This window comes from Anopheles arabiensis, chromosome 2 (assembly GCF_016920715.1).
Source record: "Anopheles arabiensis isolate DONGOLA chromosome 2, AaraD3, whole genome shotgun sequence".
NCBI lineage: Eukaryota > Metazoa > Arthropoda > Insecta > Diptera > Culicidae > Anopheles > Anopheles arabiensis.
Window position 1 is genome coordinate 12195153 of NC_053517.1, and position 22199 is coordinate 12217351.

At 46.3% G+C, this 22199-nt stretch overlaps 1 protein-coding gene across 2 annotated transcripts; it reads left to right on the forward strand.

The window, feature by feature from the left end:
* Positions 1 to 622: 622 nt before the first annotated feature.
* Positions 623 to 17581, forward strand: LOC120896069 (serine/threonine-protein kinase VRK1). 2 transcript variants are annotated; one of them, XM_040299896.1, is made up of 3 exons: positions 623 to 733; positions 14639 to 15108; positions 15208 to 17581. In XM_040299896.1, exons 2-3 carry the CDS (start codon positions 14866 to 14868, stop codon positions 16948 to 16950), a joined length of 1986 nt encoding a protein of 661 aa, XP_040155830.1. In that variant the 5' UTR covers positions 623 to 733; positions 14639 to 14865; the 3' UTR covers positions 16951 to 17581. The 2 variants fall into 2 exon arrangements, with proteins under 2 accessions (XP_040155830.1, XP_040155828.1); XM_040299894.1 differs by lacking the exon at positions 623 to 733 and adding an exon at positions 14285 to 14389.
* The last annotated feature ends 4618 nt before the right edge of the window (positions 17582 to 22199 follow it).

The following is a 22199-nucleotide window of genomic DNA, read 5'->3' on the forward strand; positions in this document are numbered from 1 at the left end:
CGTCGGCATCGTAAACAATCGAATGATGAACTGGTTTGGTGTCTGGTGGCCGTCCTTTCATGTCGGCTGCATATGGAAGTGTGCTGTTCCCCCTGGGAGGGGAGAGTGTTTGCAGCAACCAGATCATCCGCAATTTGCAGATCCTTTTTCCAGTCTCGTTTCCCTGCCGGTGGTAGTGGTGGTGGCCAACAATTTCGTGTCCCTTTTTTTGCTCCAGAATGTCAAACAGTTGCATTGTTGGAAAGTGATTTATCGTGTTTGATTTAAGTGAAGATAACAAACCCCGAAGCCAAAAAATAATGAAATTTTTGATTTTTTTTAATATTATTAGTGTATAAATGGGTATAAATGAGTGGCCTGTGAACAGATGTGCCGCATTGTAAAACATCATACTCAGATAGATTTTCTTCCGATTTGTCTACTACATTCTCCTAACAGTATTTTCTGGTTGAGTTCCTCGCTTTAGCTCCTTTTGCAATGCAAAGTTAACTGAAAATATTTTATTTTTCAAATTGACCGTTACCCGTCTACTATGATATTCGAACAACGGGCCACAAAGATTCCTGTTTCGAAAGTATGACCTTGACAGTCAGCTGACAGCTCAACGCGCAGTGTTTACATTTCGGTGGTGTGCCGGTGGTTCGCATGTTCCGGGAAAAGTGCTGTATTTTTACATCCGAAAGCGGCAAAACGAAAGTAAATACACACGGCTGTGACCAGCTCACTGGTGCAGGTATGTGGAAGAGTCCCTTTACCAGCTACAGTTGGTGTAAGAAATACGAATATACGTGTGTGCCTTAGTACGGGAGAGCAGCTGCCCGGGAAAACGCAACTGGTAGTGGTGTAGCGTAGGTTCGCTGTATCGTTCTTCATCAGCCCCACAGCGTTTGTTTGCTTCAAGCAACATCATGAAGCTACATTTTTGAACACTCACCCAGTGGGAAAGGGAAGCTCTGTTGCCGGTCGTTCTGTAAATAGAACCAGAAACTAGTAGCAAGTTTCAGCGAAACAAACAAAAACACCGAGCTTTAGCTAACCGGAGCTCCGGAGGAGATAGTTAAACCCCGGTCAGGTAGTAGTGGGTATGTTTACTTGAACTTTCTCGTGTTGCGTTTTCCGAACCGGCACATGCCGCGAGTCCTAACCGTTGCGCCGGGTTCGGTACGCGGATGTATTAGTTGTATTCCGGGCGGTGGACTTTGGGCAAAACTTTCCACCGTAGGAAAAATCCAGCTTTTCCAGCCTGGATTGGGGAATGGCTGTTGATTTCCTTTGCGTGTTTTCCCCCGGCGGTAAATTGGTACTTTGGCCCCGCTGTTGCTGCTTTTTCCAACATTGGGGAATGTGTGTTTAGCAAACGGGGTAAGTAAAGGCCTTGGATACTTGTGGTTTGCCATTTGGAAGACAATTCCGAGGAAAGATATCTGGCAGGATCTCACAATTTATTTGTATCGTTTAAAATCACTTGAATTGTAAACAGAAAAATTGATCTTTTGTCCTACAAAAGAGCTAAATAACCCTTTTCCGCCACCGAAGGAAAGCTAAATAAAACATTTAAATTATACAGTGTTCTTTTTTGCTAAGTGGTTGTTGGAAGTTTTCTCGAGCTTTTCCCAGCCCTCCTCATCCCATCCATCTACACTGCCAGCCTTTTCGTACACAAGCACACAATAACCAACTGTGGTACACTATTGATTTAAGCACCGGTAGACGGATGCGAGTACACGCAAGCGGAAACCGAACTACAACAACAACAGGCAAAGTTAGTGAGTTAGAGTCTTGTTTTCCTTTCCGGCTCGGGGGATAAACGAGGAAGGCTTCCCGGTAGTGCCGCACCAGTCAAGAACGACTTGTTAGAATCGATCGAGCATTTTCCAAAACCGTTAGCACACACGGCCCATTGCACAAAAACAGCACGGCGCGTCCTAGCCCGTACGGGATACGTACGAAGTTTACCATCCACCACGGGGAGCAGACCCCGGCCAACACTGGCTGTGGCTGGCTTTCATTTGTGCGAATGGCAAAGTGAAAGCTCCCGCAAACCCCACAGCAACATTTGTGATCCCTTTTGTTTTCCTACGGGATCGGTGTCTTTGCAAATAGGCAAATGGGGTGATGGTGGTGTTCAGAGAAACCAAAACGCCAGCACTGAAGAAGCGCTCCCCTTTGCTTATCATTGTCCCAACCCTAGCCTAGCCTAGCGCCTTTCGTTGTCTTTCGCATAAAGTTGTGAGGGAACGGTTGTGCGGTTCTCCTGGCGCAACGTAGAGGCGCAGCAATAGAAGCAATACACCATTCGCAAAAGGAAAACAAAAGATCTCCATTCCCAGTGTGGAAAGCTTCATTTACAACCAGGATGGGCCGACGGAAGGAAGTGTAGTGGCTGTTTAAAATTGTCGGGTTGTGTTCCAGTTTCCTTCGGTGGGCGGAGGTTGGGTTGGCAAGTTCAAAAGCTATCCTGTGATGCCAAGCTAATCGTACCGTTCGTACCAGGGCGCATGAACGCATCAAGCAAGTCGATGAAAATCGATTCAATTACATGCTTTTGCAGTTGTTTGGACGATTGCACTGCTGCAACTATGTATGGCGGGGTGGGCCTGGCGTTGGTTTCATTCCGGCCGGCTTCGAGATGAGGATGATATTGCGTGGAAGTAATACTGTTTGCATGCGACGACAGCATGATTAGTTTTCGTTTCGGTGCAACTGTAACGTCTTCGGGATGTCGGTGGTTGCCACTTCGGGTGGGGAAAGGTTTTGTGTGTGCTGGATCAGCATCAGTTCCATCTGTGATTCCACCTGAGCTGTGATGCGAATTTTAATGCTTTGTTCGACAAGAAGTATTGAAGAAATTCAATTTGGCTATGTCATTGTATCATTGCTATAGGGTAAGCAGTTCGTCTAAATGAACTGTAATACACCTTGATATTGGTATATTTCAAAAACTGTCATTTAGGACCTGCTGCACCTGCAGCTAATAAAGTCAAGCACAAACTCAGGTACAGGAAATGCCGATTAACACACATGAAAGTGCCATGCTTTCTCGCCACACTGGAACGTGCTGATCACTCGTACAAATGCGATTATCTTGTCGCTCGTGTGTTGCAACGGAAGCGCACATTATAGCCAGAATGAGGACATACGCCGACACACGTTCGTAGTTGACTTTTCCTACGTTTCGGGGCAAAGGGGGGCAAATTGCATTGTTGCGGGTGCTGGAAAGATAAAATCAAAACTACTCATAAAGTACAATTTAACCCTCGCCTTTGATACACCCGCCCCATTAGGGTGTAAGGATCGTTGCCGGGGATCCGGCCACACAATAGCACCCCCAAGGGAGTGCTTCCCAGAAGGATAGTTCATTCAACCGATAGGGTTAAGGGAAAATGTTCTATTTGGAGTACAATGTAAGAGGGAAAAGGGTTTAATGTGCCCTTCTCTCTACAGTGGTACATACATTATTTCTCACCTTCGTTTACCTTGGTGTATGCAAATTGGTTAGAATCTTTCTTATCCGCCTGAAAGAAAGTGTGTATATGTGTGTGTTTGATGTCCTTTCTTGACTCGACTTTTCCTATCAATCGATGTGATTTTTTTTGCTATTCTAATAAGCACCAGAAACAAATCAGTGGTACAAGTTTTCGCTATCGAAATTCGTTACTTTTTACGAATTTCGCAACATACCACGGAAACGCCATCATACGTGCTTGCCATAGAGAAAGCAGCCGTGCAAGCAAGTGGATGCGTTTGTGCATGTGCCTTTGTCCTGCTGTTGTGTGGCAGCCTGTGCTTCGATTCGAGTGGGCAGACATTAGCTTTATGGATATGGGAAAGTTTCATGCGCGATGCCGTGGGTCGTATGGGTTCTTTCCCAAGCCCCCAACCTCAAGCGCCAGATGGGACCGAGGCAAGTTCTCCGGTGCTTCCGATTTTTGTATACGGTGTGGTGTGTAAGTGTAGTGGCACTGATTTCGGGGAAGAAACAGGGATGTAACATGGGATTTGTTACGAATAAAAGTATGAAACTGTTGAGTGGTTGGTTCAAAGGAATGTTATCGTGAAATGAATATCTATTTTAATTCAACAGTTTCTCAATTGTTTTACACACTTATTTTTCATTTCAATTCTAACGACTCAATTCTGGCACACACTGTACTGTTCTGCTCGGCACGCTACACTTTAGCACGCCGAGAAAGTGCAACGATATGCATAAAACACTCGCGCAATAATAACATTCCCATATCCACCCCTTTCCACATTCACACACACAGAGAGAGAGAAAGGCACTAAAAATGATCACGTGCAGTCACCGGGCTGTTCCTTCCGCACAACCATTTCACAGTTGGCACAGCCATTAGAGACACCGTTTGGCGCTTCTTTCCTAATGGCTGGCCCGGGGGCACGCGGGGAAAAATCCAAACACTCGCTCGAAGAAAGCCCGGAAATAGCGTGCAATAATAGAAAATAAAGCGGAAATATATACGCGCTACGTGCGGGTGGACACTGTGGGTTGGCTAAGATAAGCTAAGGATTCAGCCCGTGCATCCCTCCCCCCGGGGCCACGCCGGCATTCGAACGGGATGAGTTAGATGAATCGTACCACGGCCACGGCAGCTAGTAGGGCAGCCTAGATTGCTGCAACAATTTAGTTAGAGCAGCTGCTGCTGGCGCTTGCTACCAGAACGTTTAGCTAATATCCGCGAAATGGAAATCGGAACGATACTCGAATAATGCCACTTCGACGATTATTGCATCCAATTGTGCTGCGAGTGCGATCGATGGCGATTGGTCTGATGGTGTCTGGGGCTTCCGTTTCGTTCGGGACTTGCTTACGCTCTAGGCGAACGGCTCCGAGAACGGGTGTAGTGTGCAGTTTTATGGGGCCCCGTGTCCCTGAACGTTCTTAACACCTTCTCACGGCTGTTGGCGGTTGTTGAGATTTTAGTGCATTTTATTGAGAGCTGCCGCTGCTGCTCCGCGCACCGAGACGAACCAGGACGAAGCGAAGGATCAACTTTTACGGTGGCTAAAACCTTTTCTCCCCAAATCGGTGGTTTTATTTGGTGTGGTGCATTTTAAACTGTGTTGCCGCCTCTAGTGTTGCTCGCTTTCCACCGGTGGTCTCAGCTTTTTTGGTCTTGGTAATCGAAGTGTCGATAAAAATTTCATTTCCAATGAAACGAATTGCTTTAAAGCGAAAGCTGTGCCATAAAATCTTCATTCCATTTGGCGATTTCATTCCGTTGCTGCCGAGTGGAAATGATTTCGCTGCTTGTAGTATGTATGTTTGTGATCTTTTATTCCAATTTAGCCGGCCGAAAGTGGTGACGATAAAATGGAGAAATGATTTACATTGAGGCTATGGTGGGCAGCTTTTCATGCAACGCTTTCCATAGCTTCAATGGCAATAATTTTGGACACTTTCGTTTGGATTTTTACTCCCTGTCGAAAGATGGGGCAATAATAATAATGTAGAATTAAGGAAAGTACCGACTGGAAAGTTCATGTTAGAAGGGCAATCGGGGAAATCGTCTGCCAGTAGCAGGAAGGAATTTTCGATAACAATAAATAAAGTTTGATTTCTTGGATGGTAATAAAATTAGTCGTTCCATGGGTGAAGGATTCGATTTAAGGTGCTTTTGTGCAGGATTGGTTTTATGTGTCCTTGCATCGTTTTTATACCTTGGACTTAAATGTGGGCACGCTTTTAAGAATTGTAGTTGAAATGGGATTTAAGATTTATTGGAACGATTTTGTCGTAAAGCATGTCTAGAAAATAATGAAAGAGTTCGTATATTTTTTCGTAACTTTGCGAACAAGAGTTCGTACGCAAAAGTCTTGTTCGCAAAGTTCTCGGTGGCAAAATTCTTGGTCGCAAAATAGTTGGTCGCCAAATTTCAATTTTGCGTAAAATGATATGCAAACAATTCAAACAATACCTCTCACTGTGAGAAATTTGTAGTTTAGTCAATTGAGTGTCCAGCGTTGAAAGTAAGCAATCAAAGTCTAAGTAAAACAAATAAAACCAAATATAAAATTAAAATGAAAATAACTAAATCTAAAAGAGTAGTTCATAAACTGAACTAACTCAACATAATACTCCCATAAAGCATACAAAAATATGACCAAAATCGCACAAGAAAAGCAATCATTCCTGTTGGCGCATATTGGCTTTGGTAGCATTTTCTTGGGTAGCAAAATTAAAAACTTTTATCCACCAGCTCACAGGTGCATAGCCTCGTTAAATGGTTGCAGATCTTTGCAAAAGTAATTCTTACCACCGCAATGCAGCTCCCTTGCGGTGTGGTGTGTGTGCAGCGATCAACCAGACCATAGAAAAAGGTTCAAATCTAAGAAGTTAGAACAAGAAGCGGAAAGAAAGAATACTTCCACATTTACTCACAGGATCTGTTCCCAACCCGAAACGGGAAGGTGTCCGGTAAGTGCCATTCGCTATGCTTTACTTTAGAAACTAACATATCTTGTGCCCGTTTTTAATCTTTTTATTGTGCTCAGCCATTTTTTCTGTTCTTTTTTTTCTTCTATTTTTAAACGTCTGATTCGAAAGTTTAATATGTTAGTTAAATCAGTTTCTGCACTGGGAAGCAAGTTTGCTAGATTGTCTCTTAGTTCCATTTGTGCAGCGCACCAGTGTCACCTGAACGTTTCTCTCTCACTTCCCCTTTCTTTCAAGCTTCGGTAAACTTGTGCCCTTAAAGATAGTGGAAACTCGCTCCCTGCTCTTCCTCTCTCTCTCAAGCTCCTGGCAGAAGCAGAACTTTTCATTTCCCTCCTGTCTGTGTCGTTTTGCAACGCCACACCGTTCTGTGTAGCCATCGGTCAAATGCAAATGTTGTCCAATCCTTTTCATTGTGTTCTTTTCCGATGGTGGGGGGTATGGTTTTTTCCAACTTCTTTTTGTTTTGTCTTGAAGACGGAATCCATTTTTGCAATTGGAAATTGCTTCCCAGTTTTGCACGCCTTTGTTCTTTGAAACTGGACAAACAAACGAGTAGACGTTCGTAGCGGGACAAAACAAAAAAACATCCTTACAAACCAAACCGAAATATCGCTGAATAATCGCCATAGTTGGCTGGCCCCGGCCGTCCCCAACTGTTCGACCGTAGGAAAGAGTTTCCTGATGGCTCTGTTTTTGGATTTAAACTGGTTTTTGTTGTTGTTGTTTTTGCTCAATGGAATATTATATCCTTTTTTTATAATTTCGCATCCCCTTAACCATTCTCCAACCATTCTCCAACATCTCTGCGATGCGGTGTAATGGACCGTTGCTCAAAAGAAGTTGTCCGGCAGTCGACCACGATAAATGTACCGAACGCTGGCCAAATGCTAAATGTCTTTGATGGGTTAAATATTTCCTCCTGCAGGGAAAGGACACGTGTGTGGGGGGAAGCTTTTGTGATTGAAACACGGACCAAACAAACAAACGAACAAATGAACAAAAAGAAAAATTCGCATACAATGCTCATCTCATGATAAATGGACGGTGATTTTCTCTCTCTCTCTCTCTCTCTCTCTCTCTCTCTCAATCGTCCGTCGAGTTGATGGTTTAATTCCTCCACTCTACATCGTCCTGTAGCAGGAAGGACCAACTTTATTGGGAACTAAGAGAGAAGGGAAAAAGAGAGAGAAAAACTCACATCAATTTTCCCTCCCAAAAGCCAAATCATGACTGCTGCTCATTTGGAAACTGCCAAAAACAATGGTTTTGTGCACGGTTGTATGCGGCTCAAGTTGATTTTGCGGCAGAATCGTAGAAGCTTACCGTCCCTGTTCGGTTCAGCTGAGACGATTAAGCGATCCGCCGATTCGTGGAAGGACCTTATAATGGCTGTGTGGAAATTTTCCTAAAGAGTTTTTAATCGAGTTTTTCTTTAAAATAAAAAAAATAAAAGTTCACAAGTCCCATCATACCAGGGTACAACCAGTCCCGGCCTGACCGGTACAGATCGGTGTGCTGTGCGTGGTTATGGTGCGCTGATTGAGGTGAGACTCCGGTAGGAGAATAAATACATTTTAAACTAGTTTTTGTGTCATTTCGTTGCTATTGTTTTTACCTATTTGCTGCTCCTATTTGCGATTTGAAATATGCAACATGAAGAAAGTGTTTTTTTTTTGTTTCCTTTCGTTACGCCCATCTCGTGAACTTGCCGGTGAACAAATGTTTGTTTGGGATGGGATGACTGAAGCATTTTGGGAGCTGACCAGGAAAGGAGCACAAAGAACTTTGAGTGGAAAAAAGGGGAAAGACGAACAGAAGACGAAGGTTGGGACTTCAATTTCGGAAAAGGAAAACAAAAGAATATTTCAGAAGATGAATCGAACGTCTCAAAGGGGTTCTCCGGGAGCTGCCGTCTTGACTGCGACTACGGGACTGTGGTGTGGTATACGGGGGATTTTAAAAGAATGACCTGTATATGGTCCCTTTGTTGACCAGTAATGTGCACAGTTTTTGGACCTATAGGGTGGTTGATTTTTGTTTTAAAATTTATGAACATTTTTGTTGATTTTCTGGGATTGCTTTGCTGGGAAAGGGATTGCTAAAGGGCCTTAAAGCAGTATGTTGGCATTTTACCTATAGAAATAGGGAATAGAGCAAAATAGTACACTGTTGTAGATAGCACCAATATATTGTTAAAAATCCTAACAGTAAGAACGCATCTAATGCCCTATTTCCATCCGATTATGGTCCACATTTTACACGGGAAAAAGCGCCAAAATCAATCACCTCAGCCTACACACATTGCGAACGATTCCACTTCATTAGCCGATCAATACGCGCCACACTTGAATCTGTCTTGCTTGAATGTGCTGGGAAAGCATCACTCAAGTGCAACCCACACATGTCTCCCATCATCATCATCAGCATCCGTAGCAGCAGCATTGTCCCTCAAGGCAGATGAAATATTCATCCCCAAAAATGTCGGTGCCTTTTGCTCGAATCTACACAATCTCCAACTGTGCGATCCCTACCCCCCTCAGGACCCAATTGACGATATGGTTCAATATTTGCATTCGAAAATGTCCCTTCTCGTCATCATCATCATCATCAACAGCAGTAGCAGCAGCAACATCAGGGCTCCTTGTGGTAGGATTTGCCAACCGTGCCGTAGCATCCGCACCTCCCGTTCTCTACCCGCCTTTCATCACATCGAACACCGTTTGACGCAGGACGAATGTATATTAATAAATCGCTTTCGCTTTGTGGAAGTAAATATTGGCTCTGTGCTTCGGTTCACTGTTCTTGATTTGCTGCCCATCAGCGGCTGGGCTTGGGATCGTCTGTTCGCTCTACAAAATGCGCAACGTTTTACGCACACACACTCATAGTGCAAGCAAACTCACCCGTCCCGTGTCCTTTCCATGTATCAACCAGTCCTGGGGTTCCCAGTTCCCTGCAAGAGTCTCAAGAGCTGGGCAGAGGCAAACAAAATCTGCTGACTGGCGGCATGGCAACGGACCGCCATTGTCAGTTAATGAGCGTGCTGCAGGCGCTGGTTGCCTGCCTGCGTTGCTTTTGGGCTGACGCAACTGGTTTCCTTGCCGTTGAGAGTTCCGTTCGTTTGGGGCGACATTTGCTCAGGGGGCTGGAAAAACACACCATGCAAATGGAAATGGAATCTTTTTAAACTGTCGTGTACAGTTGGCATTAGAGACTCGAACGAGACGCTGACGTCGTTTGCGGGACAGTTGTTGTACTTGGGGGGCGTTCGTTGCTTATTTTAATTTCACAAAACACAGCGTGCACAATAGGACCTGTCGAAGGTTTGTTTTGTTGTGTTTTAGCCTCATTATGTTGTTCGCTTTTAACCTAAAAACACACACACACCAGAGTGTCTAAAGTTTCTCGCCATGACATCAAAGCGAACAGCACGGACGTACTTTGCGCCCTGCTTAATAAGCAATTCAGAAAAGGAAAGCTAAACCATCTTTTGACACAAAAAAAAAATCCTTCTTCATCCACTAACCCCTCCAGTGCCACCTTTTTGATGACTCTCATCACATTCTTACATTCATCGTCATAATGTGTTGGCCCTCCGTTGTGGTAGCAGCTTGCAGGATGCAGGATGAAACCGTTTTGAGCCAACGCGCCCATACCAATAGAAAAATGGAGCCTCTCGACATACTTACGAGCCTTGCGAGACCCGCTCCACAGCGGATGGTGGTCAGGAAATGGGCCACATTAGTGAAATGACGATGCCAACGACGACGACAACGACGATGTTGGCTGTTAGTGCCGTACACACTTCCCTTACTCCCGTTGATCCGTCAAGTTCGCCGTCCTGACGGTTCCTCTAATAGCGAAGGAAATGAAACTGGAACGGCCTGGGAAAGCGTGTCCGTTTTGTTTCGTTAGTTTGTGTACTGTTTGTGTCTGTGGGTGAGCAAAAATGATGCTGCAGTCACTCTACTCCTATTGTGTAGGGTTTGTTGCATCCGTGATCTACATTAATGGCTCTACTGTTGGTGAGTGTTGGTGTGTGTTAGTTCTTTACCGTGAGCCACTTGCGATAATGGGGACAACTTAAAAACTACCGGTCGGTTTGTGTTGGATTCCAGGAAGTAAGAAGCCACCCACCAGCACCGGTTATGAAGGACGATGTTGAGTCCTCAGTTTTACAGTGCGTAGAATTGTGCACCGGTATCACTATCCTCCGGGACATCACTAATGGGTGCTTTCAGTGATGGGCATCTAATGGGCCTGGCGATGATACTTTCCAGTCGCAAAGGCCACCAGCTAGCACAATCAATGTCTCTCGTATGTAAACCCTGTCAAATGACTTAATGGGTACTGGTGGAGAAAGCAAAAAAACAAAAAAAACAAAAAAACATAGACATCCCATGTCAAATCAAGCCATCGAAGGATGGTGGATGTCTATCTTAGTTCCGTTCGTTACCAGTACGAAGAAACCAGTACCAGTGCTTCAAAGGAATGAAAAGAAATTGCTAGTTTCCTTGCTTGCATATCCTGTAACATTGTAACCACTCTATCGTTGACCGACCGAAACGTTAACGATGGAACGATAAAGCGATTTCGGTAGCTAATTGGGAAACTGGCCTCCGTTTGCCGCACCTAATCCTTTAATCTTGCAACCATCCATCACCGCCACCGCACGGGTGCAGGATGCGGGGCTACCGTATTTCCATCTGATTGATTGATAGGCTTAATCCATGTAAAAGTTTGCCCTCCCCGAACTCCCCGCCCCACCATGTTCGATGAACGATGCAAAGAAATTAAAAACTCATCAACTCTTTACTCAGCGCACCCAATGGCGGAAGCACTAGCTGGTGGTACCGTGATGTGCTGTAGACTTGGTGGAAGAATTGTGGTTGATTGACGACTCCTGCTGGAGCAGGATGTTAGGGGGGGGAGTGCCGCAGCTGTGTGGCCGCTCTGTGCAAGCGTAGAAGCGGTCATTTGTGGTTAAACCTAACCGACAAGTTGATGTGTTTCATCCACGCGGAATTGCACTCTTCTAGCAGCAGGGGCAGCAAAAATCTTTACCCAAAAAGCATACTAATCCAAACCTGCTAGATGCCCGTCAAGTACAGATCTGCCATCTGCTTCATAACCATCTGTCAAAGTATCAACAGCAGAGGTAGAATTAGGTAGTACACTTGTTAGGAATGTCAATTTGGTGGCTTTTTTTTTGGAGACAGTATGATAAAGTTTCCATGAGAGGACATTTTATCCCTAAAGTTACCGCCGTCTGTTTATGGAGATGATAATCTTGATGATGATGATGATGACGATATTCTTAGTCTTTCCATAGCAAGACTTCTTTTTCCGCTTCAACTGTGTTGACCTGCCCGCATTTCTGCTTTCCCGGAAGTGGAGATGCTTTCGCGTGTCCCTGATATCGATCCATTCATAGTGTCAAACGGCGAAAAGAAGTTCCCTCGTACGTTTAGGCTGCATTTGATTAAAATCAATTCTTAAGCCGCTGGTACGAAAATCTGGCTTCCCGCTTTTGTTGATGTACTTCCGGATTGACAAACGGATCAGTCTTGCCCTTTTTTTGTTATTTTGAGGGAGAAAATAGTGGAGTATGCGTTGAAATCGTTTACTCCTTAGTATATCCCGGGGTTGAGAAAAGCGTTGGGACACGCGCACGCACTGTCGGGGGAAGGAATTGGGAAGAAACGCCGACTCATCAGATGCAGAGCCTTGCCTGGTTCCTGGCGAGCGCGGATCCTAGTGACAGTTGATTTGGTAATGGTGACAAAAAGAAACAGAGCCACTTGGTTCGGGGAGGGGGAAGAAGAACTACATGAAGCAAGCGACATCTTCGGTCCCGGAGTAAAACCCCGAAACACGATATGGGGAGACATGATGGAATGGCACAAGGCTTAATGTGGCGGAAGTAATGAGATTTGGAGGCAGAAATGCAATGGCCGGAAACTACTGGAAACCGTACCGATAAAAACAGGGAAAAGGCGGAACAAACCATTCACCATTTGTGTGGAGCATGGGACTGGTGCTGCTGCTGCTGATGATGATGCTGATGGCGATGGTGATGGTAGGGCGGGGGTATTTGATGAATCTGGAACTTACGCAGCAGTGCAGCAGTGCACGATAAGCGTATATATGATGTGGAGGAATTATTCTTCCCGAGAAACCCCCACCTTGTTTCGGTTCGTATCGCAGTTGTACTTCGAAAGGCTGATGGTGCGTCGGTGGCAGGGGTGTGGAGCTATACCCGTACAAGGAATTACTATGGAGTGACTGTGTGGATATGAGGTGGTTTAGTTTTTTTTACTGAAAATGTACAAAATGCTGCTATTTGGAGGGAGCTTTATCATCCTTATTCATCGTGTGCTTGGTTGATGCTTCCCGTGTACTGTGGTTGATAAGTAGAGTAACTGTTTAACGAATGACCTGCTAGCGTTCTCATGCCACTGCTATATCCATTTTTTGCTATACGATTACTGAATACTTTTAAATAGCGAAAAAAGCCATTTTATTTTGCTTTGATCTTTATGTTTCAGCGTCATTTTAGTGGAGTTAAGCAGCATTTTACTTCACCATGAATGCCTTTGCAATGAGGTCCATTTTGCTGTATGACTTTTTCCCATTGCTGGCGTCCACGTAGAACGTGTACATAGCACAAAGAGACGAAAAAAAACAACAATCGTGTGATTTACTTATTTTATAATCCTCTCAACCTGGCACCTTACCGAGAAGGGTATTACGAAGATACACTGCTTTAGCGGCACTAGACACAGCAACCCACAGGCACTCGATTTCCCTTTACCCGTCTGGAACTAATCGCCAACGAAGACCACCATCATCTGGCACTCGTCCCTCGCGATCAGATCAGTGCTTGGTGCTGCGGGTTTGGTGACGATCGTTTGGAAGATTAAACTTTTACGACACCGAACCTGGGTGGAGTTGCCCGGATCGGCAAATGGAACGGTTGTCCATTACGATCCCATCGCCTATCGAGCATGATGGGGCGTACAACGGTGGTGTAACACTTGGCCTTCACCATTGCGAGGACATTTGTGACGGGCTGTGTTGAAATGGTTCTTACGGTAAAACCTTGCGTGTGTGTGTGAGGCATCTTGCTGTACAGATTTTCCAACCAGCACCGGCTTGATGTCCCATCGTTGGCCTTGCTGTGCAATAGCAATCGGTCGCTCTTGCCTCGTTCCAGCTGGGAGGTGGAAAAAGAAGACGCAGAACAGAGTGTACTTTCTCATTTATAGGTTCAGGGATTACCTTCTTTTATAGATGCACTCGAAAGGCAGTACAGGGTCTGGGCCACACTACTGGGACGGGGACAGTGGATTTCCACGAGTGAGCTACAAAGGATGTGCCGTTTTCCCGTAAATAGTAACCCATACGGTAACAGTTAAACTTCACCAACAGCACACGTGCACGTTCTTCGTCTATTGGACCCGTTCCAAAGTGACCGGAAAACGGTCATCTTTCATGAGAGAGTTAGCTGAGACTTCCTTTCGTTTGTACCAGCGGGTGGTTAAACGCCGCCCTTAGCCCGTGCGCCATCGGTGCAGCCGTAAAATGGAGTAGAGAGTGAGAAATAATTGCACTTTATTGTATGACGTGTGTCTAGCTTAGGTAGAGGCAGTGTGGGATTATTAGCTCTGTGCCAAGTGTGTATGTGTGTATGTGTGTCGTTATCGTTGGGCTGTCTCGACTTGGAATTGGTTGATGATTTATGGTAGTCGATGGTTGAGTTGTTGCTATGGGAAGCATCGTTGTGTCATAGAACAGGGTGAAGATGTTTTAAATTGTAGTATGCTGAGAGGAAAAAAATAAGTAAAAAGCCGAAATGCAGTTTACACAGCTCATGTTAGTAATTGAGGACCTAACAACAGCCAACGATTTTGCTTGTGATTATTTTCTCAGGTATGAATCATTCCAAACCGACGGCCGGGAAATCTTTTTGATTCGTCCCGTCAAAACCGTAAAAATTGCCTTAAAAAACTCCAACCAAATCTTGCCGTGTAATTTAAATGTTGCTGGCAACGGTGATCCATTATCGATGAAAAGCGAATAAATAAATAAAGCGGCTAACCGAATTTTTGTTACAAATTGTTTTCGCAATTTTACCGATAATTTTAAATTAAATTCGATCTTTCCGCGATCTTTTTGCAGCTTTGCTAGTTCCGCTACAGTCCACCGCACGTGATGGCGCTCGCCGAACAAACGTCACCGTTCAAACTGCCATAAACGTCAACCAACGTCAAATTCCTATTGGCGGCCATTCAGCATCACAATAACGAAAATCTACCCGACTCGATCGGCGCGCGCTTGTTTTCGTGCCGGGCTGAGCATTAGTTTTTAGCGTTTTTTTCTGTGTGTGTCTTTTCTGCCCAATAGCAATGTCCCGCCGGAAACCAGGGCCGGCTGATGCGGGCGGTGCCAAGCGCCCGAAGCGTGCCAACAGTCTGTACACCCGGCCGGAGAAGATCCCGCTCGGGACGGTCCTAACCGATGCGCTCAACGTACCGTGGAAGGTGGGACCATCGATCGGTGCCGGCGGGTTCGGGGAGATTTACTGCGCGTACTGCTTCACCCATGCTGCCCCGAAAACGGTCGCCGATTATCCCAACGTTGTGAAGATCGTAAGTAGCTGGAGAGGGACTGTTTTCTAGGGAATGTTGTTGTAGCAAACATGTTGTATAAAATCAAATGCCCGCCGGCTCTCGTTTCTTTGTCCTTAGGAACCGCATGAGAATGGGCCACTGTTTGTCGAGACTCACTTCTACCGCAAAATATGCAAGGTGGACGACATCGAACGGTACCGGAAGCTGCGCAAGCTCAAGCACCTGGGCATGCCGCAGTATCTTGCCAGTGGATCGCACACGCTGAACGGTGTCAAGCATCGGTTTCTGGTGATTCCCCGGTTCGGTGCCAGCTTGCAGTCGGTTTACGTACAGAACGGCAACTGTCTGCCGCTGGCGACTGTTTGCCGCGCTGCGATGCAGATGCTGGACGTGCTGGAGTACATCCACTCGAACCAGTACGTGCACGCGGATCTGAAGGGCGATAACATTCTGTTCGGGATGGGTGATCGTGGCCGGGAGCGGCTGTATCTGGTCGATTTCGGCATGGCGAGCCGGTTCGTGGTGGAGGATCAGTTCAAGCCGGACCCGCGCAAGAAGCACAACGGTACGATCGAGTACACGTCGCGCGACGCACACCAGGGCGTGATGACGATGCGGGGTGATCTGGAGATATTGGCCTACAATATGATCGAGTGGGCCGGGGGCAGTTTGCCGTGGAAGGAGGACAAGCTGCTGAAGGATTGCAACAAGGTGCAGCAGATGAAGGAGGAAGGTATGGGCGATGTGGCCGGTTTGCTGAAGCGTAGCTTCCGGAAGCACGTGGCAGTGCCGAAGGTGTTGCAGCCGTTTCTGGAATTTGTGCACGGGATGCGCTACAACGAAACGCCCAAGTACACCGCTTGTACTAAAATATTCGAAAAGGCGCTCAAAACGCTGGGCGCATCGAATACGGGCGCGCTCGAGGTAAGCATTGCTAACAGCACGAACGTGAACGATTCCTCGGGCCCGATGAACAAAACGAAGGGAAAGAAACGACGGACACTGGACACCTCGGTATCGAACGGGCTGGCCGACACGGTACCGAACACGCCGGAATACGACGACGAGCACAGCGACAGAGCGCGCACCCCAAAACGAAATCAAAGGTCAGCCGTACTAAGTCCTTCGCTGGTAAAGCAAACGAAAGGGCGCACTACGAACCGATCGCACGCGGTGGTAGCGGACACGGTGCCCAACACGCCGGAGGACGATGAGGAAGATTCGCCCGTGCTCTCGCAAAGAGCTAAGCGCAGAATGGACCGTGCCGATGCGTCTGCGATTGCTGCTGCTGCTGCGGTTGCATCACCAAGGGTTAAAAAACCTCTCCTGCCTAACCCACGGAAAATGGCTTTGCCTGACACGGAGCCAAACACTCAGTACGATGAGGAGGAGGACGAGCAGGACGAAGAGCTTTCCCGTGCCCTATCGAAAGTGAGACGAAACCCGAAGAAGGAACCAATGGAACCACCGCGTGGAGGAGGGAAGGCGAACGGTGCAAAGGTAGCTGTCGAAGAAAATCGATCCACCCGGCGCAAGGAGAAAACGGTCACGGTGGTACAGAGTGCGTCAGCGCAGGGTATAAACATACGCATCGAAACGCCAAGAAAGAAGCGCACGCGAAATGCCGATACTTCCCAGTCGCCCCAGGAAATCACCATCCAGCTGACGCTGAACGCAAACGTGTCGGTCAATGCGCGGGGCAAGAAGAATGGCGCCGTTGTGATTAGTGCGGCCCAGCAGAACATGTCGATGGAGTCGAGCAGGAATGACGAATCGCTGGAAGCATCGCAGGATGTTATCGATATCTCGTCGGCCACCGAGGACAACAACGTATCGCGAAGTTTGTTTGATGATTATTGATGAAACCTTGCGACGGGTGCTGGAACGTGTTTCGTTTGATTTAGTGGTATTACGTATGAGTTTGCTGTAATTGTTAAATTAATGCTCATTCGCAAAGATAGGTAGGGTAGTCTGCATTGTTGCGCTTACAAGCACACACACACTGCTCAGCATCAAGGAAAAGGTTTCGAATTGGAATTTTCTCCCGATACAACTCTCTGGTAGATGTTTTGTTCATTCCGTTAGAAGTTACAAATCACCTCAGCTATTATTTCCCTTTTTTGAAAGATTTAAAAGAGAGCGAACACGAATGAATTGTTACGTTTTGTGCGAAAACCAGATGGCTTGGCAAATACCGAACAAAGAAGGACCATTACTTAGCCATTCGCTACCGTCTGTTGAATGCGTCGATAAAATACTAACGATCGTTGGCTTCTGTTTTGTTGTTTCAGGCCAATACAACGTCTTTCTGTTTGAATTATTCGCGTGCCAACAAATCAACGAATTATGTATTTTTTCCAATTATTAGTTTTCTTTACATGACACACAGTACTAATTCGAATGATAGAGGAGTAGACATATTGTTTGTACGATGTATACTGACACATTCGTCTCTTAATGAAGAAAATAAAACGATTCTCACTTTAAAGCATGATTTGCCGTTTCCCGCGAAAGAAAATTAATTACTTTTTTGCACTATTTTCCAGGAACTTGGCAAAAAATGAACACACACACAGAAAAAAAGAAAAAGCTCCATTAAAAGCCCCAACACCACCGGAAAGCCTGTCCTGAGAAAATGTCAATCGTCATCGTCCCTTTGCGAATTCCGGGCAAAAGCCTGTAAGCCGTTTTTCAAAGCGAACGAATTTTTTTCCTCCACTAGCAGCAAAACAGCGTTGCCTATCTATCCTTTTTCTCTCTCTCTCGAGGTCGTGTAAAAACAATTAAAATAGTAAATCACAACACGCCCTCCTCCTCCTCCTCACGCAACTTTGGAGCCACCCTCCCGCTTCTCTTTTTATCACTTTCCCACCAAAAAACTGTTGCTCCTTCGGGCGTGACAAAGGTGACAAGGGCCTTTTCCGCCGAACTGAATCTCCATATCGGTGACCCGGAACACTCTCTGGGATAATATCCTTTTCCCATCCGTGACCCACCGACCGGTTTCCGCGGAAAATGGGCGAGCGAATTAATAGTGGAGCGACACTTGAAAGAGGTGCTGTAAGCAAACGGAAACGGAAACGAACGGGGTGCGTTTTTAGTGCGAAAAAAGGGCACAAAAGGGTTACCTGTCAACAGGGCCCCCCGCGGGGGGGGGGGGGGAATGGAGAGGTGCGGACGGCGTTTGAACGGTGGATAAAATGTAATTTTTAATTTCATTCCCTTCAAGCACAAGTTAATGAGATTACGTGGAAATATGTAATACTGACACTGGTAAGTGAGAAAGCGTTTCCGGGTGGATTTAGGCAAAGCGTGACGTCTTGATGAGCCAATTGCAGCCACCGGAAACTCGAAATCTAATTGTTCGTTGTAACTATTTTAGGGTCAGCTTTTGAAAGGAGCTTAAATACAATTGGAGAAGTGAATGGATATAGAGGTTTAGGGGAGGAAATGTAATATTTAATTATAAACTCTTTATTTTAGCCAACAGTGTACCATGAAGCGTTTTATTAAATAAATATTGAAATTCCGCTTCAAGATCGTGTGGAGTCCTGCAGGACCGGCAAAGAAAAGCCCTACAAAACTGTAAGTAACTTTTAGCACACCCTTAAAACAGATCTCCGGACCAGCGCACTGGAAGGTAGAAAAACGTCGTAGCTTTTATTAAAAAAATCCCTTTTCATTGCAGCCTTTTTCCCCCGTATCCACGTCATGCCATGCCCCCACCCGAAACTGGGGGGGGGGACGAACGACATCCTGGAATGTCGGGATTAAATACCGGATTGCTAGCGAATTGGTGCGTAAAAGTGTAAAACGCGACTAAATTTGTCCCACCGGTGTATCGCCCCTTTCTGCCCTCTCCTGTCCTCTCACATTGTTTCCAGTGTAATCCCCCCCAAACGGGTTCTTCCGAGTGAAGAAGGCATTCGAACTCGCTGCAACCACCAATCCACCCAGCCCACCAAAACCCATATCACATTATCGTACTACAAACGCAAACTGACACAGCATAATCTCAACAGTATTTGCCCGTCCGTCCCGTCCCTCCCCTTCCTCATCCTCCGTAAGGGATGGTGGGCTCTAAAACGCCCTTCCCTTCGCCTCTCTCTCTCACTGCACACACACATCCGACATCCAGAGGGCGTGTTCCCGGGGGAAGTAAACCAAGCCACAAGGATACAAGGATGGCAGGAAAAACTCGACAGGAACCGACGAGGTAAGACGGAAGTATTTAATTTCCTTCGTATAAAATATGCCTCTCGGTGGCACGGTCGACGGGCCAAAAAAACCACAGAGACATCGCGTGGTGGGGTGGTGGGAGTGGATGGAGTGTATCCAAACAAACGCCGAAGGGATTGTTGTTGTATCTGCCTCTTCCACGTGGCTGGAGGAAGTGCCTATAGGAGGGGAGAGCCCCGGGATCTCCGGGGTGGCTTAAGAATCTTCTCGTGGGGATGGTTTTAAGGGGACATTCGAGGCGTGGAATATTGTCGCCGTCTCCTGAAGATTCCTGAACTCTCTGGACTAGATTAAAACTCATACACTCCTTCTTCTAGTTTGACAAAGGGGGAGGAAGGGGGGGGGGGAACTAAACTTGTACACAGCGATGATGATGATGATGGTGGTGTTGGAGCTGGGATACCTCTCCATCCCATCAACCCGTTTGCAGTTCGAGGTTGCTTGCAACAAACGCTCGTTCCTCGTTATCGGCAGCTTCGCGGCAGCTCGATGTCGATGGCCTGTGGGGAAAAGCCAATCAGCCCCCATTCCCAGCTTCTCCGCTCTACCTTTCAAAACCCATGAAAACCGAGGGCCGATTTGTGCATAAAGCATAATGTATGTCTCTCTGGTGAATTCTTCCCGCAAGCAACCAAGCAACCTTCCCTTGCGTGCGCGTGTAAAACGCATTGCGTATATTGTTTGCCATTGTTGGCGCGTCATGCTCGCGAATGTTTCCGGGGGGGGAGTGAATGCCATATCCTTATCGTGTTGGGATGAAAGAAAGAAAAAAAAGAAACGCTTTACAGGCACCCATGATGGTGATAAGTTTTTGTAAATATTATACACTTACTGCACACCAGCTAGAGATGGAGGGATGAGGAATGTTCCGCCTGCGATTCGTTGTCGTTCACAAAAGTGTGGCACAAAAACACCGTTCACAGGTGTGGCTTTTTTCGTAGGCACCGGTTTGGCACTAAAAAAAATGCAATACCCCTCCTCGCTCGCTATTTGGCCCCGCGGAGCTTCAAGGGTCTGTGCCTGTGGAACGAAATCAATGAAAATGGCTAACGGCAAGCGGGCGGGTGCGCGCACGCGAACAACCGCCCTAGAACGATGGTACACCGGAGACCATTTTTCGCTGATTGTTTCGGGTTTAAGAGGGCTCGCAGGAACGCTCTCGGAGCTGTGTGAGCTGGAAGCTGACTGTCCTGTCGGTACTAATGTCCCGGAAACGGTGAGCATCTTGGGGCCTTATAAATATAAACGCGATCGCATCGCGGGCTGGATAATCGGACCGGTTTAAAGTAGGGACGATAAAATCGAATGTAAATTAGCGTTAGCACTTGTTTGAAGAGGGATAAAATTGTTGTTATTTTATTTTATTTATTTTATATTTTATTTTATTAATTGCTCGGCCACGTTGGGTTACAGCAATAGTGCTTACTGACTAAACTGTACAATTATTCGGGAGTAAGAAGAGGCCGGAAGAGGAGGAGTTGGAAGGAGTTTATGGTGTGAAAAAGGAGCGAAGACCGGATCGATAGACAGGATAGGATAGGTTGAAATCGAACAGATTTGAAGTACTATTAATAGACAAAATAGCTCTTACAAAAGGCTCATTGCGAGCAAAACGTGTTACCTATATGTTAACTGGAGACGAAAACGATAACGTACGGTGCGACAAGCCGCATACAATGGTAAGTATCAATGTATCAATCAATGTGTATCAATCGTATTAAGCAATATGCCAGCAACGAAAGAAGCCTGATCGACAGAGAGGCCGTGCTCCAACTTAGCAAGGCCTAATAGAGTGCATCTATCGTCATACGAAGGAAGCGGAATAGAGTGATGACCCAGCGTGACCTACAAAATACAATCCTCGTATAACGTCTCTGGATCCTTTCAATCCTTTGGAGCAGCGATACTTGGACAGGAGACCAGATGATACAGGCATATTCCAGTACGGAACGGACCCAGCAACAATAAAGGGACTTAAGACAGAAAGGATCGCGAACTTCAGTGGGCATGCGACAAATATAACCAAGACTTTTGTTGGCCTTGTTGATGACATAGTCCGTATGCTCTTTGAAAGAGAGAGTCGGGTCAAAGAAGACGCCAAGATCCTTCGACAAGGACACACGGGGAACAGGGGCATCACCGACACTATAAGCATGAGTATATTTGCAAAGGATCGGAAGAAAGATAGGACAGAACATTTTTCAGGACACAAGACTACACCGTTAGAAGCACACCATGTAGAGAATTTACAGAGCCAGGATTGAAGGATAAGACATTCAGCTGTAGAATATACAGGAAGAATAAATTTAACGTCATCCGCATGTAGCAAGAAGCCATTAAGAGGAAGGATAGAAGTACATTGAGGAACAGAATGAACGGTAAGGGACTAAGGACACTACCTTGTGCGACACCCGAAGAACTAAGAAAACATTCATAGAAAGAGCCACAGATTTTAACTACATAGCAGTGGCGGATCAAGGGTATCGGGGGCCCTAGGCGAAAAGACGAGTTGAGGTCCTCTGTAAATGGTAAATTTTGTTTGGGTGGGGGGAGGGGGGGGTGGGGGTGTTAGCGGCACTAAACTTGCTGTTGGAAGATTGAACAGTAAACTTGAAATGCCGTCGGGGCCCCCTTCGATCATCAGTCGCAGACTCTAAAATTTTTGCTGACGGTGGGGGGGGGTGTAAATGATTCGCCAGCCTCGGGGCCCCATCGGCCTTCCGGGGGCCCTTGTCGCTAGTACTCTGTCCATACGGCATACTATAGAATGGCGATCTACGGGGCCCCTAAATCGGCGGGGCCCCAGGCGACCGCCTAGTCCGCTTACCGTTAGATCCGCCGCTGCTACATAGGAACGATTCTCAAGATAG

What these genes read in the sequence shown, in the direction of transcription:
- LOC120896069 (XM_040299896.1), top strand. Translation starts at nt 14,866, where the DNA reads ATGTCCCGCCGGAAACCAGGGCCGGCTGATGCGGGCGGTGCCAAGCGC. An exon ending in ATCCCAACGTTGTGAAGATC is followed by an intron (nt 15,109 to 15,207) that starts GTAAGTAGCTGG and finishes CTTTGTCCTTAG; the next exon opens with GAACCGCATGAGAATGGGCC.